The 18,777-nt window shown below is 42.5% G+C and overlaps 2 protein-coding genes across 4 annotated transcripts in view; one reads left to right on the forward strand and one right to left on the reverse strand.

The window, feature by feature from the left end:
- Nucleotides 1-67: 67 nt before the first annotated feature.
- Nucleotides 68-10,731, forward strand: srek1 (splicing regulatory glutamine/lysine-rich protein 1). 3 transcript variants are annotated; one of them, XM_055052685.1, is made up of 12 exons: nucleotides 511-617; nucleotides 1,592-2,099; nucleotides 3,224-3,358; nucleotides 3,745-3,860; nucleotides 3,953-4,099; nucleotides 4,445-4,623; nucleotides 4,709-4,839; nucleotides 4,924-5,035; nucleotides 5,133-5,237; nucleotides 5,895-5,966; nucleotides 6,056-6,170; nucleotides 8,122-10,731. In XM_055052685.1, the coding sequence occupies exons 3-12, from the start codon at nucleotides 3,328-3,330 to the stop codon at nucleotides 8,278-8,280; spliced, it is 1,167 nt and encodes a 388-aa protein (XP_054908660.1). In that variant the 5' UTR covers nucleotides 511-617; nucleotides 1,592-2,099; nucleotides 3,224-3,327; the 3' UTR covers nucleotides 8,281-10,731. The 3 variants fall into 3 exon arrangements, with proteins under 3 accessions (XP_054908658.1, XP_054908659.1, XP_054908660.1); XM_055052683.1 differs by lacking the exons at nucleotides 1,592-2,099; nucleotides 3,224-3,358 and adding an exon at nucleotides 68-327 and having other exon boundaries at nucleotides 484-617; XM_055052684.1 differs by lacking the exons at nucleotides 1,592-2,099; nucleotides 3,224-3,358 and adding an exon at nucleotides 68-327 and having other exon boundaries at nucleotides 484-617; nucleotides 4,924-5,017.
- A 275-nt stretch (nucleotides 10,732-11,006) lies between these two features.
- The window catches only part of LOC129374318 (oncostatin-M-specific receptor subunit beta), an 8,233-nt gene continuing 462 nt past the window's right edge, over nucleotides 11,007-18,777 (reverse strand). The window contains exons 2-16 of the mRNA XM_055052686.1: nucleotides 18,735-18,777; nucleotides 18,402-18,458; nucleotides 18,199-18,307; nucleotides 17,927-18,081; nucleotides 17,144-17,286; nucleotides 16,189-16,327; nucleotides 16,007-16,095; nucleotides 15,687-15,894; nucleotides 15,337-15,522; nucleotides 13,998-14,129; nucleotides 13,134-13,295; nucleotides 12,473-12,616; nucleotides 12,313-12,394; nucleotides 12,152-12,233; nucleotides 11,007-12,055 (exon numbers count right to left, since the gene is read on the reverse strand). The exon at nucleotides 18,735-18,777 is cut by the window's right edge and continues 5 nt beyond it. Coding sequence (XP_054908661.1) covers nucleotides 11,615-12,055; nucleotides 12,152-12,233; nucleotides 12,313-12,394; nucleotides 12,473-12,616; nucleotides 13,134-13,295; nucleotides 13,998-14,129; nucleotides 15,337-15,522; nucleotides 15,687-15,894; nucleotides 16,007-16,095; nucleotides 16,189-16,327; nucleotides 17,144-17,286; nucleotides 17,927-18,081; nucleotides 18,199-18,307; nucleotides 18,402-18,458; nucleotides 18,735-18,777 — 2,172 coding nt within the window. The 3' untranslated portion in view covers nucleotides 11,007-11,614. The remainder of the gene's footprint in view (nucleotides 12,056-12,151; nucleotides 12,234-12,312; nucleotides 12,395-12,472; nucleotides 12,617-13,133; nucleotides 13,296-13,997; nucleotides 14,130-15,336; nucleotides 15,523-15,686; nucleotides 15,895-16,006; nucleotides 16,096-16,188; nucleotides 16,328-17,143; nucleotides 17,287-17,926; nucleotides 18,082-18,198; nucleotides 18,308-18,401; nucleotides 18,459-18,734) is intronic.

An 18,777-nucleotide genomic window follows, 5' to 3' on the forward strand; every position in this document is an offset into this window, starting at 1 on the left:
GCATTGCTTCTTCCTGTAGGAGGGGCTGTAGTGCTCGATGTTGATTCTTAGACGATGCTGAAAAACAAGAAGAAGTCTAAAAAACCTGCTGCACCGCCACCCTCTGGAACCGACAGGGATAACTGAGAAATTATGCAGTTCTAACGCTATAGTTTAATTTCAAAACACACAGAAGAAGAAACACTTTATCACTCGCACAATGAGCGGTATACCGGGCACTGCAGTCGTCCAGGTGACCAACCTGTCGTCGGCTGTGAGCAGCGAGCAGATGCGCACTCTGTTCGGCTTCCTGGGAGACATCGAGGAGCTTCGTCTCTATCCCCCCGAGTAAGCGCTACTTTTCCGGTCTGAGCTCGCGAGGCAACGCCGCGGAGTTGCGGCCTCGTTAGGGCCCCGCGTAAGAATGTGTACGTAGCCGTCCCAAATTTTTTTCTTTTTTTAATGACTAACCGTTTTCTTGGCTCTCCTTATTTCTTCCCACAGCAACACCCCTCTGTCGTTCTCCTCCAAAGTTTGTTATATAAAGTACCGAGACCCCTCAAGTGTTGGTGTGGCGCAACATCTCACCAACACTGTGTTTATTGACAGAGCTTTGATAGTGGTTCCCTGTGCAGAAGGTGAGTGCAAGCCGCTTGGTTTAATCACATTTCAATTAAAACAAAAGACTTGATAAATAGCTGTGGACGTCCCTGGAATTCACCTTGATGTCTGTCGTGGTCGTGGGCTGGGGGGGTTATGGTGGTCTTCAGAAATGGTGTCGGATGATTTAGAGCAGCCATGGGCCGGCATGCAAATGTAGTCGATGCAAAACTTAAAACGCAAATTCCATAAATAAATTCAGACGATTTATAACAGGTATTTTTGTCATATTTAAGCAAAAATAGGGAATACAGACATACTGGCTGTAATCCCCTCCGCCCCCCTTTCTTGCACGTGAGAAACTATTGCAGGCTTCTTTCTGCCAGCTGACTGGCAGTGGGGCAGTCAACAGTCTGACACGAATTCTGGTTTTTAACATCTGTCCAATTCCATTTTCTACGTTACAAAACATAAGAGAATAATGTTCTGTCATTGTTTTGACCTGGTGATAGCAAGTGAGTAGCACATTTCTAATTAGGAGAAGTACTATACAGGCTTATAGGAGAAACCGGCCCATGCCTGGATTTAAAGCATTTTGTTGGTCCAGTACCTGACACAGGTTGTGGGTTTAGCCACAGGACCCACTCAAGTTTCTGTTTGGTGTCACATAAATTAAGGGAGATCAACGTTACCATGAATAGTGGACAGTCTGGAATTACAGCTTGTGTATCTAAAATAAATGTTATCAAATCCATTGCTAAAGAGTAAAACACTGTCTTTCTCCCCCTTTTTTTTATTTTTTTTTTTTTATTTTTTTTTTTAGTGCCCTCTTTCGGTAAACTCCCACCTTCTCTCCCCCACTCCCTTTTTTTTTTGGTACCCCTGTGTACACTCACAATGATTACACTTCTAACCTGATGCATTGTGTCCACGTGACTTGGTGCTGGATGGCTAATGAGTTTATTAATTTGGTTTTGTATGTTTTTTCTGTGTGATTATGTGTGCATATCAGATGACTAGACTGGCCCAGCTGTTACACTACACTAGCCTGAGTCAGGCATTGTTTTCCAAGCCACTATCCCCGATCGGGCCAACGCAGCCTTCAAGGGGGGGATGTGACCCGGAGAATAGCCCGCAGAACCTTCCAAGATGGACACCTTGTCTCTTTTTTTTTTTTTTTTTTTTACTTTATTTTTATTTTGTTTTCGGTTTGTTTCCTTTTCATACTATCCCATGTTGTCCACTCTCTACTGTCTCTATCTAGAAACTTGCAGGTTGTGTTTGTATTTTTTTTTTTTTTGTTTTGTTTGTTTGTTATTTTGATTATTGTCCAACCCCCCCAATTCCCTCTCTCTTTCCGCTACAGCTGGAGCTTGTGTGTGGTTGAATTCAGTCCAGGTTGCTACGGCACACCGGTGGGATGTGTGCCACACAAAAGATGCTATGAGGATCACTAACTCTTTTGTTCTCTTGTCTCCTACGTCTGTTGACGTAGTGAAGGGCTAGTCTGTGTGGAAAAAGTGAGCCTCAGTAACAAATCATATATATCTATACATATATAGCTTTCTTTTAAATTATCTATGCACTTATTCATCTACTTGACACTGATCTAAGAAGGCAACATTTAGTACTTTTTCCTCACATTATTTTGGCTTTGATGTGAATGTTTAGTAATGACACAGAACTGATCAGAACTGTAGCATCATTCTCTCTTTGTAATGCATTAATACATTGCTCTGTTCATGTTTTGCTTAACAAAGATGGTTGCTTGCCCCTTTAATGCTGAATTCCCTCTAGCTCTAGGTCAAAATTGCAAGGTGCCTTGCGATATTATTCACAAACTTTGATGTGTTGGGTTTTTTGGGGGGAGGGAGGGATTATATGTGCGAGACTAGGGGTCTGCAATGCGAGGATCCAGAGCCTCAAGTGACTCTTTGGATGTTCCACGTCGGCTCCTGTTACCTTCCAGTAAAAATAATTAAGAACCTAACTCATGTTTTTAAATTTTACTATATAATAAATGTTTTTTTATATATTAATTCATCTTTCAATATGTATTAATTGCACCAAATTTCAAATGCAGAAGATGACTTTTAGATTTTTATTTTTTTACTTTTGATTTAAACCTGTAGAAGTATATAAAGTAAAATTTTAGTATTATTTCCAAACCAAATAATATAAATAAAACAGTGATTCTTTAAAAATTACAAAATTCCTATAGCAGGTTTTTGACTTTTTTTTGATACATACCATTTGTGGCTCAAAACGAGTTTCATTTCAGTGGACTGAGGGCCACAAAATGGCTCTTTGGACCGTAAAGGTTGCAGGCCCTAGTAATAGACCAACACAACGCGGTCCAGCACACTTTACTCTGTGTCGGTCGGTCAAATGAAGTCCCAGTGGAACAGAGTTGAGTTTGTGGCCGTGATGTGAGGAAATGTGGGAAAGTCGAAGGTTTGTGAATCTGTTTGCAAGGCACCGTTTAAAACTTTAAAATCTTCCTCCTGAGAGACAAAGGAAGAATATTATTATCCACAGTGGAGTGAGCACAATTCCTGATTGGTTGTATTATTGACCTCTTAGCATTTCCAAAGTTCTTAAAACTGTTGTTCTTCTCTGTATCTGATGTTCTGTGTGCTATTAGTGATGCAGCCATTGGGGGTTGTCTTGTGTTGCACATCTTTCCAACACTGCGAAACGATCGCCCCCCTGTCCCCCCCGCGGAAAAGCGCCCATGCTTGATATCGTATGGTTCATGACCAATATGTTTCCAGTACAGGTGACCCATACATCAAAGTGTTGACTCATTCTCTGCATTGTTTTTTTTTTTTTCCTTTTTCTTCTCTTTTTACTTAACCTATATTTAAAAAAAAAAGAAAGAAAGCAGAAAAACAAATAATCAGCTCCCTTTTTATTTATTTATTTTTTTTTTTTTCTTTAATAAGAAGCTATTCTTTTGCACTTTATATTAATGATGCATTTTGACTGAGAAGAGTAGATTAATCAAATCCAAGTAAAGATGCTTGGTCTGAGGTAGCGGGTAGATGACTCTTTAGGCTGGATGGGGAAGTGTATGCTCTCTTTCTCTCTAGAATACAGTGGGATAAATGTGCAGAGTGAAGAGCGCCTCCCTTGCCTTCCCTAACGTCCCGCTTCGTCCTGCAGGGAAGATCCCAGAGGAGGCCAAGGCTCTGTCGCTGTTGGCGCCTGCCGCCCCGGTACCCAGTCTGATCCCAGGCGGAGGATTGCTGCCGATTCCCACGCCGGCCCCACTCCAGAACGTGAGTCGTCGTCTTTATTTTGGGTGTTTTCGTTTCTTCCCGTGCTCTGGTCGAATCTAACATCCACCCGTCCGCGCGGTTTACGCCCACAGCTGAACCTCCCTCTAGTGAGTCGGATCACAGCGGGCCTCGACGCCACAGCCTCTGCGCTCTCTCAGCCTCCCCTCATCGGCAATGTCGACCCAACGAAAATTGATGAGATCAGGAGGACGGTTTATGTTGGAAACCTAAACTCACAGGTGCGGTTAAAAAAAAAAGACTAAATAAATGAAGGTAGTTAAAGTTGTACCTATGGCTGAAACAATTAGTTGAGTATTGAAATAATCGTCAGCTAATTTAGCAATCAATTAACTGCAGCATACAGACTGAAAAGAAGCCAATTTGCTGAAAGATAAACACTAGGATTAGTAAATGAGGTAAAACTGTACAAAAAATATATACACTATGCTCTTAAGAAAATAATAAAAAATAAACCTTTGTTGTTCATTTTGTAACTTGATTAAAGGTCTAAATAATCAATTTCTAGAATAATCATTAGTTGCTGATCTTCTGCTTGTTTTCTATTTTCATTGGATCTGTCCCAGACCACCACTGCAGAGCAGCTGCTGGAGTTCTTCAAGCAGGTGGGAGACGTGAAGTTTGTCCGGATGGCCGGAGACGAGACTCAGCCGACCCGCTTCGCCTTCGTAGAGTTTGTGGAGCAGGACTCTGTGGCCAGAGCCCTCACTTTAAACGGAGTCATGTTTGGAGACAGACCCCTGAAGTGTGTTCTCACACCATTTGCTGTGAGATGTGGTTGAGAAGTGTTGAGGTTTTTTATTATTATTCTATGGTTAAATCTGTTTCAGGGTCAATCATTCCAATAATGCCATAGTGAAGCCCCCTGAGCTGACGCCACAGGCTGCTGCTAAGGAGCTGGAGAGTGTGATGAAGAGGGTGAGGGAGGCCCAGTCCACCATTGCTGCTGCCATAGAGCCAGGTAGGAAATTTGGATAGATTTCAAATACTCACAAAGTTACTCGGCTGAAGTTGTTTTTTAGATTTGTTCTCTGTGCTTTTGTAGCGACAAAGACGCGTTCCTCCAGCCGCTCCCAAAGGTCGCGGCGGTCCCGCTCCCGGACGCGCTCTCGTTCCCACTCGAGATCACGGAGGAAAAGGTCCCGCTCCAAACACGGGTGCTCAGAAAACCCCAATTTGACATGATCCCAGTACTATGGCGTCCAGTCGCTGATGTTTTCCCTTTTTGTTTTCACTCTCGTTCTTGTGGATCAGACCGACACAAAGGTCTTTTCCTGGCAGTGACGCCCACAGTTCAAGGAGCGGCCACAAGAGGCGCTCTCGTTCCAGAGACAGGAGACATGCCAGGAGTCGCTCCAGGTGCTTTGACAGCAGCTCACTTTACAAACTTTTTTTACTTTTCCAGTTTAAATTCTGTATACTTCAGAGTTGCCATGAATGATTATTCATTAATCTCTGAACTCATTTTTGAATTAGTACCTTTTAATTGTACCTTCTAATTTTACTTTAAAAAGTAGAATTTTTCTTTTTCTTTTGTCCATTTTTCACTGCAGTACTTATCGCTATAAATTTCACATTTCTACAACACTTAGTGGACAAAAGTAATTGTTATTCCCACTGTTAGCAGAAGAGGGCGCCACATTGCAAGTGATCATGACTTTGCTCTGATGGAAGATGTAATTAAATCTGAATATTCGACCATGTTTTCCAAATCAATTCAAAAATACTTTATTTTATCCAAAAGAGGAAATCAAATGATGTCTTCAGAGGATTCTGACCGAAGATTGTTACTATGTTACCGTTTTATTTCTGTTTTGAGACACTAACAGGTACTTTTTTGGGGGGGTAGCAAAGATGACATTCCACAGTAACATGTAGTAGACGATGATATCAGTTGTTCTGCTAATCCACCTCATTTGCTTTTGCTGCTTCTCTGGCTGGCGACACGATCAGAAAGCCGGGTGGAAAGATGGAGCCTACTAAATGGTTTTTATTAAATGTTTTCGTTTTTGTTAGAGGGCACAAAAGGAGAAGCAAAGATCGGTCCAGAAGCCCTCGAAGGAAAGCAAGATCACCTTCACCAAAACGGTCAGTACGTCGCCTCTCAAGACTGAGTCATTTATTGTGTTGCTTGGTTCGTTTGCCATTGTTCATTTCTTTCCGATGGCCTCTTTTAGAAGCAAACGGGAGAAGAGGAGGGAGCGCAGCAGAGACAGGAAGGAGCGCTCCACGTCCAGGAAGAGAAGCCGCAAAGACGAGGAGCGGATAAAGAGCAAATCCAAGACAACCAAGGTGAAACAGCTCTTGATTTTCTCACCATCATGTCTGTCATCGCGTTAACAGTTTAGTAGAACGTGGCTCTCCACAGTGTGGCCCTTGAAATGATTTTGTTTGGCCACAAACACAAAAACTGTTCTTGAAAAACATTCTCATTTAAAGCAGACTTCCTTAGAATGCCAGTTACTTAGAGAAAGTGTGATTTATATCACTAAATCCCAAACAGTAAACTTAATTTATTATATTATCGAATTGAATGATATTTATGAATTCTCTCCTAGAACAGTAGAGACAACAGGACTTCTGATTATTTAGTTTTTTACTTCAATAATTAGAATCAAAATAACAATAAATCAAAATATATAATAAGAGATAATTGATTAACCCCTGACCTCTACCTGATTTTTATTTATTTTTTTATTCAACTCCAATTGCATCTTGGGAGTTGATGCGTTCGCCCACAAATTGGTTCATCTAATGTCAAATTAAAATTTTTTTTTTTTTTTTTTTTTACAGTTCCTTGTTTTAGTGATGTCTTTGTTTGAATAAAGAGAAAAAGTCTCAACTGTCTCAAACGTAAACATTGGGACAGAGCAGAGTAAAAGTTCAGAGTGTGAAAACAAACCCAGTGCGCTGAGCGTGTCTGGATATATTTAGCCACTGAGAGCATTTCACAACTCTAAAACCAAAGCAAGTGACATGGTGGCAAAAAAATAAGAATAATTTCAACGTAGCAGCGTAGAGGAAGTGCTGCCATTCACGCCGTTTGCTCTGAAGTGAACCTGGGAGTAGGGGAGATAAATGAGCCGGAGCGTCGGGGGACCACAGCACATCGCTCCGTCCCCACCCCGTCCCACCGACTTCAGGTCATCTCGTTTCAGTGGTAAATGTTTCCACATCTCTTCAGGCCGTTTCAGGTGCGACCACACAACTAACCTACTTCAGCTCCAGATCAACCCAAACGATAGCTTGGATAGAAAAAAAAGTCGCATCGCGCTCCATCTGATCTGATAACAATCTGAACATCTAACACGGCTGAAAACATGCCCTCAAAAAAAAAAAAAGCCTTCATCTCACAGAGTTCTGTTCGTCACATCTGCACAGACGGCTTTGTCACGTACAACAGTTAACAGCTTTTTTTATTTTTATTTTGGTGAGTGATGCAGCTTATTGTTTGTTCTGTTTTTGAGGTAAATATGAATCTGTTGTCAAGTTTCATTGAGTGAAATCCAATCAAGTGAACTCTGAGAATTTCTAGTTCCACTCGTGTAGCTTTTTGACCTTTAAAAAGACATTTTCCCATCCTATAAGCAACGAAATCTACCAACGCTTTTGGATTTTTATGTAATTATAATAACAGGGCTGTAAAACATATATGGTTCATTTTGAGATCACCACAAACCGCTATTTATAAATGGCGGGTCGGATTATTGAGGCTCAGCCAGTGGCTCTCCCCTGCAGCTCAGGGCGTCCAAACGTTTTGTCTCAGGAGCCAAAACTGTCAGGTCAATTTGGGACTTGAGGGACAAAAAGGTGATATTTTTAATTAAAACTTAAACTGTTTAGGGATGAAACAATCACCTGTTTCAGATTCAGTAAAGGGATGCAATGCGTTTGCCTTCCAGGCAATACAATGTTTATTTTTCTTATTATGATACAAGTTATTTGTTTATTATCATTATATAAATGTGTTTTATCATTTTATTATTTTTGTATAACAGAAGCTTATGTGGGTAAATTAAAAATCATATTTTCAATTTAGATTAAAAATTCCAACCAAAAACAGATTTCTTCTGTTTTTGGTTGGAAAGTGATTTCTGAATTATTTTAGTCTGTTAAAAGAAACATTTATCAGGTGCTTATTTTTTTTAAAAATAGCCAAAATGTGGTCAGTTCAGAGCAATAAGAGCAGGATTCAGTCATCTTTCCGTCCTGTTTTAAGCGTTGACTTTCTTTAATTTTGCAGGACTACAAAAGGGAAGAAAAGGCGGCGTACGGGAGCGACAGAGAAGACTCGGCCACTCCGTGTGACAACATGACATCATCGCCGCGCGCCCAGCACAACGGGAGCTACAAAACTCACAGAGAGGAGGCCGCGTTCCTGGGACGCAACGCCACCAAGTGAGCGGCCGGCGCGCCCGCCTCCCTCGCCGCCTCCCTCGCCGCCTCCCACCACCTGTCGCCTCATCACGAGTCTCTTCCGTTTCGCGTTACGAACTCCCGCTGCAAACCCGAGGATTCTGACGTCGAGCTCATTTTCCTGCCTGGAGGACAGGAGAGACGGTGCTTCAACACAACCTTCCAGGACAAAAGCACGCCGGCGTCATCCCGACGGCGGCGCTCGCTTCAAAGCGGTCCCGGCAGACGACGCGGCGTCGCCGGGAGAAAAAAACGAAACCCTCGTCAAAGCTGCTGAGACCGACCGACGCGTCTGGAAACCCGGAGCCAACCGGAGAGGGGATCGGGCCGCGGTCAAGATTGTTCGGTAAAACTCCATTCTCAGTACATCAACCCTTTCCTCAAAATAAATTCCTCCTCAGTAACAGTGAAAATACTAATTATGAAAATAGGAAACGTGATCTAATTGTTTTTATATGAGCCAACATTTGGTTAGAAACAGTGTTACCCTGGCAACAGCGATGGCTGGAACTCATCTATAGTTTCCGAATCGTTTTTCTTTCCATGTTTACAAAAATCCAAACTGCTATTTTTTTCAAAGTATTAAAAAACACAAACAAACCCAAAAAAAATAAAAAAATTAAAAAATTTAAAAAAAAAAGTATTTGAGCCAGCTGACTGGCAGTGTGCAGGACTTTCACTGTAAGCTCCAAACACTGTCAGGAAACTTTGAGCGGTGATATTTAAAATCCATTTTTGGACCCTGATGGCAGTAACTCCTCAAAACCACATGTGCAGCAGGAATCTGCTTAAGTCATAAAAACTGTATATCGACTATTGTCTTAATTATTTATTTAGTCAATAAATGTGAGTGGGATCATAAAGGGGCAAGAGGTATTTTGATATAAAAACAAAACTAAAAAAAAAAACTAAAAACTTTTATATCTGCAAGTACAAAAACTGGATCAATTTGGTGAATCAAAACAATAAAAATATGTAGGTTTTTTTTTGTGTGTGTTTGGCCTTTTTTAATATATAGTTTTAATTAGAATCAATAGCGAGTAGTTTCTCCAGAACTTTTGCTATATATTGTGTGTTGTGTCAAATATTTGTCAGGAATCCACACTTAAATTTTAAAGCTACTAAATCTAAAAACAAATCCATTGACATTAACAACTTTAATCTCATTTCAGCTGATATTTCTTTTTTAAGTGATTATTTAAAGGTGAGAAGTGAAAGAATGGTTTGATCCAGAACTTTTCTGAGCACAACAAAAGAAGACGTGCAAAATTGTGAAATAAATCCCCCCCAAAAAAACTTAATTTCACTAAAAACGACCCACTTTTACCATAAATGTTAAATATTAAATAAATAAGCAGCAGAAATTGGTGCAGCTGCTGTTTCAGAGAAGCAGCTAAATGCTTCTCTAGCGAGTGTTGAGGATCTTCCTGTTCCTGTAAGGACATAGAAATGGACTGAAGACGTTTTCTACAAGGTTGAAGGAAACGGGTTTCTACACATTCTCAAGTGCTTCTTTAACTTTTTTCTTGTTTGTGGACAGTTGAGAGAATTTCTGTCTTGAGGTTTGTGAAGTGTCCTTTTGTCCATCCAGGATTCCTGTTGTCCTTCATTATTACTGAATAAAAACTCAGAGAGCCATAATTATGAGACGGTGAGTTGTTGCAGATGTTTGTCCCAACCTTTGTCTGGACGTCGGCCTCATTCGCATAGGCGTCATTACATCAATTTCTGTTGCCACAGCAACATTTCGGTGTACCACGTTTTATTTTTCTTCCATCGTAATGCTGCGGGATGAAATATTCTCAGTACACATGATGACTGTGTGAAGAAAGTTTACGGGCCGATTTATTTTTTGGGCAAATGGGGAAAATAAGCTGAAATCTTGTAGGTCAACCAACCGTACGGAAGCACAGAAGGGTCAAAAAGTGCCTAGACCACGATTGTACAGTAAACAAAATATGGAGACTCATTTGGATGTTTTACGAATAAAACTAATAAGATCTTATATTAAAATATTGTGGGCTGTCGGAATAGACTAAATGTTCATGGGATGTTTTATCCTTTTATTCTGTGACTTAATGTGCTGCAGTAGTTATGAGTATGCTCTTTGAAAAATGGTGGCAAAACAGCAACAGATCCAGTTCCTAATTTGAAAAAGTTTACGTCTTTCTTTTTTTTCTCAACACATCTGTCAGAAGTAATGAGCTTCAGATGTCAGAATTAAATCGTTTCAAGCTCATCTGCCAATATGTGAACGTGGACTTTATTACTTTTTTTATGTGCTCATCTTAGCCACAGTCGAGAGGATGGGACATAACGGTTCAGCAAAGTAGTTTATGAAATATTGGGATGTATGTACATATTACTCTTTGGTTTGAACCTGAGATATGTTTTATTTGATTGCAAAAGCTCTCAATAAAGAGACTTTCCACTCGGCTATTTGTTTTGCTTGGTTGTTTCTGTTCTACGTGTAACTAATTGTAAACTAGCATTTACTGTACCTCTTAAATCTTGTTGAAGTTTACAGTATTTGGACCTACTATACAACATTTTTTATACATATAAAGTGAATGGAAGTCCTCAGATCAATGAAGTGCAAAAATTGTGTGTGTGTGTGTGTGTGTGTGTGTGTGTGTGTGCTAGTCACACAAAACATTTTAATAAATGTTGACGATAACCAGAAATCCCTGTACAGTTACTGACTCAGTGTCGTACAGAAAACTATTTTTAATAATAGATATGCTCGCACTCAAATATAAAGCATAAAATGTCCTTTGCAATCAACTTTGGCAGTTAATGTCATTCACTTCATGGTTGAGTTGTACACATAAATACAAGCTTGACATGCCATTTCTACTAAATAAGGCTTTAAAAAAACTTGTCCTGCAACAGGTGAAAACTACAACAGGTAGACCGTTGGACCGAAATTGCAGCGTTCATTTTTTGGCTCAAACGAACCAAACCCTTTGAAAAACCTGTTCCCCTCCTCGCCTGTGGTGGCGCTACGACAGGAAAGTCTCCACAGAAGACATGAGCGCAACGTTCTTCTTTTTCTTCTGCTGTCGGATTCCTCCTCTGTCTTTGGTAAAAAGACCACAAGGTATTTCTCCCGCTAAGACTCACATTTGTGTAGGTGGTATTTACCCAGAATGCCCAGCGATATAGTTCGCTCTCGGCTTTCGGAGCGGTCTCAGGTCCACTTGGCGTTCACATATGAATTCGCCACAGTTCACTGAAACCAAACGGAGACCCAGGTTTGTAGGCAGATCAGAGACGACCTTCCCAAACGAACCAGACTTTCAAGGCAACCAAACTGGAGTTCACAGCAGGGCTGGTGTAAATTCACTGTCTGACGGTGGGCTGGTGCTAAACTGTCTCACATAGTCTAATCTTATAGACTTTAACACAGTCAAGTCCTCTGGTTCGCCTTCCATGCTCCGTGTGTGTGAGCCACCTTCCGTCGTCCACTGTGGAGTGAGCTGTTGGAACATTTCCATCGTCGTATATCCACCTGCAAGGGTAAAAGGTGCACTTTGGAAGTGTGTCCTCTGCGTGTCCGCTGCGTCGTCGTCTGTCGCGCTGTCTTCGTCCCTCTCGCTCCAGGCGTGAGCCGTTTCCAGAGTGTCGTCCTCGCAGGTCCTGACGTGCGGCAGCATCGACGACGTCTGAGGCGGGACGGCGGCTTCCCTCTCTAGGATCTGGAAACTCTTCGTGTCCCATTCCTCCACTACCTTTAGAGTCGCTAACGCCTCCAGGAGTTTCTGAGTGGAAGGCGGCACATCATCAACAATATGTTGCAATTTCTTTGAGATAGGCTCTTCACTAGTTGTGAAAGAAAAGCAGGAATGCACATTTACCAGCTGTCCGGGACTCTCTATCTTCTGCACTGCGTCGCTGTGTCCAGGGTTGGGCACCCTTGGCCACAGAACGGCTTTCGCCCTGGGCACAGTCAGTGTGTGAGTAATGTGTTTTGCTGTTCAACTTTACTTCCATCAGATGTAGGGTATAAATGTTCTACCTTTTTATCACCGGAGACCCAAACACCAGCAAACAAGCCACCACTATGAAGGCTGTTATTGCGCCCCGGATGCTGAAACTTACTGTGCAAATAAGAAAATAGAAATTCAAACTTCAGATCAAAAGAATAAACGTCTTAAAACGTACAAAATAGATGTAACCTTTCTGATCTGTTTTAAAGACGCTTGGGAGGCTTCGGATTCCTTCGCCCTTTGACGTGAAGCCGGATATCTGGACCTGATAAGCCGTTCCACTTTTGAGGGCCTTCATGTGAAAGCTAGTAGAATCCGGATCCACTGTTATGTCTGCAAAGAAATGGGACTTTGTTTGAGTTGCGTTTCCTTTGCCTGGGTATTTACCCGGGAGCCAACAGGAATCTGTCGCAGCGTTCCCGGGAACAAATCTCGACACTCGCAAATATCCTGCGGCATCTCCGGCCGTCTCCGTTCTCGCACTCAGGATATTTACCTCGACTGACGTTGATTTCACAAACGACACACCACAAATTTCCCTTTCCGCCTAGATTCCGTTCATAATTACTCACAGTTGGCTCTCGAGGCATATCGGCATGATGCACTTCGCCCTCCGCAGCTCAAAACCAGACTAGTTATGACTCATTCTTTTCATTGTGGCAGAATTAAGAGTTCAAAAGAAGGGTTTTTGTGTCAGCGTCTGTGTCAACAAATTATACGCTCGAGAAGTTATTTACCGTTCCGACTGACACCAAAGCTGCACGTATTGGTACATCTACTGTAGGTCACCGTGTTTCTGTCACTGAAATTCCTTGTAGGCGTCGTTCAGTGTGGTATGATTGGTTCTTACTGTGCACTGTGCTTGCCTCCTGGTAGTGATGCTCAGTGTAGTAGATGATGTAACCCAGCAGGAAGCCCCTCAAGTCTTCCTCTGGGATATGAGACCACTGGAGCAGCGCTGAGTTCAGCGTCACGTTGTGGAAGCTGACGTTTGCTGGGGCGCCGACAGGAGCTGTGGCCGATTCACATGACAACATGAAGTGATTTTTCTTTTTTTTATGATTGTAAGATAAAATTTTAAAAGTGCAGGCAGCAGAGGCGACCCTAGGGCTGTTTTCGGGGGGGGGGGGGCTTAAGCCTCCCTAAAATATTCCAAAGCCCCCCTGGAATAATGTTGGTTTTGGGGGTGTTGTATTTTTCTTTTGTTTCTTTTTAACAAGAAAAACTTCTAGAAAAATAACTATATAAAGTATTACTACTCAAATATCATAAATCTGTCAGTTCGGAAGATGATACAAGTGTGAAAGTTTGCACAAGAGTTCTTCAAAGGCCACAGAAAATTATAACTGCTTTAGCATCGTTTACAAGATAGCGACTCCACTCCGTTGACATTTTGCAGCAGAAGAGTTTTCCATTACGCTGAACACCATTTTAAAAGCTGAAAAGCAACTTCTCCGCTTCTGTTGCCGTTTGACAGGTTTTGTTTCCGCCTGCTACAAAATGTCAATGTCGAATTTTATTTGTAAAGCACTTTGAAAACAGATATTAACTGCACTAAAGTGCTATTCAGTATTCGTGAAACACAGATCAAAACATCAGAATAAAACACAAATTAAAACGCATCCTGTGCATTGCCTTGGGGCTAAGCACCTGCCCCCCCTGTGCCCCCCACCTGAAACCCAGCGACGGCCCTGGCAGGCGGTATCTGACTTACATCCTTCAGTGAGATAAAACTCTGTGGCCCCGTAGGTTCTCTCACTGTTGTTGACATGCTTCATGTTGCAGGTGTTCTTGTTGGGTCGCAAATGCAGAGCGACTCTGTATCTTGAGTAAGGCTCCAAACGTTCTGGAGTCATTTGAAAAAAGAAAAAAAAACAGCAAATCAAAAAACAAAAAGCAGGTTGTATTCTAGACCGGTCATTCAGTCTACGGCAAGTAAGTATTAAACGTCTCAACATGTCGACGTGTTGCTCAGTTTAACAGGGTTATCAGATCTTGGCAGCAACCCTAGTGATGCACAAATAAACAAACCAAGCAAGTTCATACATGACGTTATGGGTTAAAAATAAGGAGGTGAGACACTTAATACCCCTGTGCTTCACCTACGTGCCGAAAATAAACATTTCGATCAGCTCTGGGGCTGATGCACGCCTTTCCCCGCCGGCAGCTGCTGCTTTCGGCGGAGCACTTCAAAGAGAAGCGGTTCAAAGCGGGACTTCCTATCATCTTTTCCATTTCACTTCCATTGAGTTTGGCAGAAAAACAAACAACTCAAGGAAACAAAGGCGATTATTTACCATCGGCGTAAAGAAGACGGGTTATTGGAAACCGTCTGCTGTTACGAGAGACGAACGTTGTTCCAAACACACACGGTGTGTTTAGACACTTCCTCTGATATGCTGCATCTGGTCCAGTGAAGGTTTTATTATTATATGTTCTTGTTATAGTAGAATGTTTTGATCGCTAGATGCTAACAGCACTTGGAAATTTATATTTAAAATGATTTTTATTCAAGCAAGAACTTTGCATTTGACAAGAAAACGGTGCAAAAGAAGTTTCAACTTCAAAACAAACAAACAGAAAATGCTTTCACTCGCATTTTATTTAAGAAAATGCCATTGCTATTCAGTCTTCTCTTTCCACCTGATTCTGATTTACCAGAGGATGCTATGGTTTTGCAGTTTAGACGATGCAATTTTTTTTATTTTTTCATTCATTTGTTTATTTGCATCTTGTATTTCTAAAAAATTTGCTAAAGTGGTTAAATAAAAAATCTGTAGAACGAGCCTTGAGTCTCTTATCCGATTAATCGTCAGAATACTCGATTAATCGATTGTTTAAATGATTCTTAATTGTAACCCGAAGCTAAAACCGTGAGGCATGCTAGCGCCGGGTGAGGGAGTTCCGCTCGGTTCTGCACATGCGCAACAAAAGGCTCACGGTCGATGAGGCTGCGGTGCAGTCGGTCAGCAGTGGCGACAAAAAGCAAAGGCTCTGTGTCAAATTTCGTTCACTACATTTCCCGCCACTCACTTGTTTGAAGAGTTACCCACCTGACAGAGAGGACACGGTCTTCCTGGCATTGGTGTCCTCAAAGAAGGACTGGTACCATCCGGAATGTCCCTTTTTCATCCACTCCACCACATAGCAGACGTACCTACTGATCTGATCGAACCTCCAGTGGATCGTGAACGCCGTGCTGTTGTGGACCGTCACGTTCAGCTTCCCATCTCCTAAACCTGCAGATTCAAAGTCTGGTCGGTCTATTGCGCCGCACCGTCATTCATTCGGCGACCAAAACAGTCTGCCGAGTTTGTGTTTCGATGTCTGCTGAACGCCACAGATCAAAAACGAAACGACGGCCATGCAATGAGCAATAATCATTTCTAAGTGATTTTCTGACCGTTGGCGTCTCTGTGCTCCGGTATGACGTGGGTGGCAGCTGGGGAAACGCTGGCATTGTTGTAGGCGCTGATGTTGAGGCGGTACGCGGCGTAGGAGAGGATCAGTCTGATCTCCGGCTCCGAGGTGGTCAGCAGCTCCTGTGAAGGCTCTCCGGACTCTTTCCAAACGGTCACCCGGTAGCCATCAAACAGATCTTTGACAGGAAACTGTCAAACAGCACAACTCCCGTTTCAGCACCATGCCATTCTCGCTATCATCTTTTTTTACATTTATTTTTAGGATGTGTTAAAACTGCGTCGATTCAAGGTGTGCAAGTACCTTCCAGGTTACGGAAATCAACCGGCAGCCAGTTTTCAACGCAACATCAGCGTATTTGGTGCTGACAATGATGGGTTGAGTTGTAAGCTCTGAAAAAAAAGAAGAAATTCAACTTAGTCAATATTGTCTGGATTTGGGCTGCTTCACCTGATTTCTGAGTTCAATCTGAAATCAGTCCTCACCTGACAGGACGTAGTAGTTTTTACTCCATGGACACCGTGAGCATTCAGCAGTGGTCACACATTGTATCTGCACTTCGTAGACCAATGAGGGCGTTACCTTTTCCACCATGGCTGTGTTTGGAAGCTCAGACTCGACAGTCTGTGAGCAAAGGCAGAAATCAGTGAGTTGGAAACAAGTCAAACCAGGTTCAACTCATTCTGATAACTTCAACGCTGCAGCGTATAACTTTTATGAAGAGTGTGTTTACACATAACTATGTTGCGACAGATCATTTGTGGGGGAAAAAAAAAGGTCCTGCGCCTCCTTCCTGTCGTCCTACTGACATCTGCAGAAATGCACGATCAGAAACAATCAATCGGAGCCAGGAGGAGGGTCAATCATGCTCACGTATGTGCTGCTCATTGTGTCAATGGTCGGAAAACAACTTGCCGTTCCGGGGAAAATGTTTATCGGTGGCCATGCTAACTAGCTTTAGCATTCACTGCAGGCTCCTGTGTGGGGAACTCGTGTATGAACAGCGTACAGATGAGCTAACAGCACTAAGACTGCGTTGTTTCTAACCAAGTGGTGTATTTCTGGAGATGGCAGTAGGACCACAGGGAGAGGATAGTGATGGTGTAAACAAACTCTTTATTGTATGGTACAAGTCAATTCCATTATTTAGACATTGACAAATTAACAGTAGAAGTGTACAAAGTGCCTCCTTGAAAGCTCTATGATTGATACAAAATGTGTTCATTTGCATTCAAGAAACAAACCAGTTCGAACACCTATGAAGTCTTAGAAATATAAAGTAAAGTTTAGTCCAAGTATTTCCCTGCTAGTTGTGATATCACAATATCACATTTTACTACACCTGCACGCCTTTACGTTTTGTTTTTAACCGATGTCATGTGGTCAGGAGGGATAGTTGTTCTGAAAACACGGTTTGCGACGACGGCGATCGGTCCTGACCTGGTTCCACGATCGGCTGCCCAGCGCTGCGTATCTGACGGAGATCTTGTTATTTCCGTCGCCTTTCGGCCAGGTCACGTTCACCTGCAGCGCTCCAGGTGGGCGAGTCAGCAGCACTTGGTTCGGAGGCCCGCAGGACCGCTCTGAAGCAGTGAAAAGACACAAAAGTAAGACAATTCTCGCTGTCTGACATTAAAGTTGCTTCTGTGCCAGATGAGCGACATTCTTTCCATTTGTCCGTTTGTGTTTTTTCTATCTAACGCTCTTCTATTGTGATGCCACCCATTTCATAAAGCGCACCAGTCCCTCCTGCTGCAAAGCACCCACGCAACCTGAAGCTGCAGACGTCGCACCTCGCAGTTCTCATAGTGGCTTATGGTTTGCTGACTTCCCCATTTTCCCTCCAAATGAATCCTCGGTGTGGCCGATCGCTTCGACTGCAGCTGAATTAGACCACAGTGTTTCTTTCTGTGGGCATTTTGAAACTGTATACTAACTTTTTCTAGCGACGGCTTCTTCCGTACCGAGTGGCCCCTCAGTGAGTCCATAGAGGACTAAACGACGCGCATCGGAAAATGCAACCGTTCAATGAAGATGGCCAACTTTGGAAATTAGCAGATGATCTGCTGCACTGATGGGTTTAAGATTCCTGTCGTGAGTCAAACAGCAGAGCAGCGATATGAAAATGGAGAAACTAAAAATACATTGTTTCATATACGTACATATATAGAAAGTAATAGAGTGATATGTACACACACACACACATATCTTTCATGGACTTACTCAGAGTCTTTTTGGAGCCACTAAACACTGCTTTTGTGCAGTTCGCCTTCCCCACGTCGTTTTCAATAACCTCCACCGTGAAGTTGTGATCGAATATGCTCAGCTTTCGACTGGGTTCGGTTATGTTGTAGTAAACGTAACAGAGAGATTTTTCTCTGCAAGGAAAGAAATGAGAAAGAAATGAAACTTTTACAAAAAAACAACAACAAAAAGTTCAATGGGGGAAAAAAATGCTTAAAGAAAAACACACAACAGAAAGGTGTGTGGCGTACGCTTGCTGCAAGATGAACATGTAGATCTTCGATCCGTGTTTTCCGGGTTCCCACGTACACTTCTCATCGTTCTTGTACTTACGGAAACAGTCTAGATTATGGACTCCATCTGTAAAAGGAAAACACACACAAGATGCTGCCCATCTCTGATCTGATTGCACAGACTGACGATCGCACACTGTGATGAGGACGTCTGCTCTCACCTGGCTGGATCCCACAGTGTTGGTATTTGGCTGAGATGTTCCTTGGCCTGCACTTTTCTGGGTCAACATGAAAAAGGAATGAAGACACGTCAGAGAGGCGTCCAGCATTTGGTACAAAACTCCTGAAACTCAGCTAAAACACAGCGTGGGCAGGAAATCCACAGTATTTTGAATCACAGTTAAAACACCAAGAGTTCATGGTTCATCTCCTGCGGCATCAGCATTCACATGGAGCTTCACCGGCTTTCCCAACAAGGTTGAAAACGTGGCAAACGTGACGTGGTGCGTTTAAGGTCACCATCATGAACAAGAAGGGCAGAAACCGAGTCCTACCTGCAGAAACATTCGTGGAGATTGGAGCGCAGAGAGCGACCAT

The sequence above is a fragment of the Poeciliopsis prolifica genome, unplaced genomic scaffold (assembly GCF_027474105.1).
Source record: "Poeciliopsis prolifica strain line A6 unplaced genomic scaffold, Auburn_PproV2 SCAFFOLD035, whole genome shotgun sequence".
Lineage (NCBI taxonomy): Eukaryota > Metazoa > Chordata > Actinopteri > Cyprinodontiformes > Poeciliidae > Poeciliopsis > Poeciliopsis prolifica.

What these genes read in the sequence shown, in the direction of transcription:
- srek1 (XM_055052683.1), top strand. Translation starts at nt 200, where the DNA reads ATGAGCGGTATACCGGGCACTGCAGTCGTCCAGGTGACCAACCTGTCG. An exon ending in TTTGGAGACAGACCCCTGAA is followed by an intron (nt 4,624 to 4,708) that starts GTGTGTTCTCAC and finishes AATCTGTTTCAG; the next exon opens with GGTCAATCATTCCAATAATG. An exon ending in AGATCACCTTCACCAAAACG is followed by an intron (nt 5,967 to 6,055) that starts GTCAGTACGTCG and finishes GGCCTCTTTTAG; the next exon opens with AAGCAAACGGGAGAAGAGGA.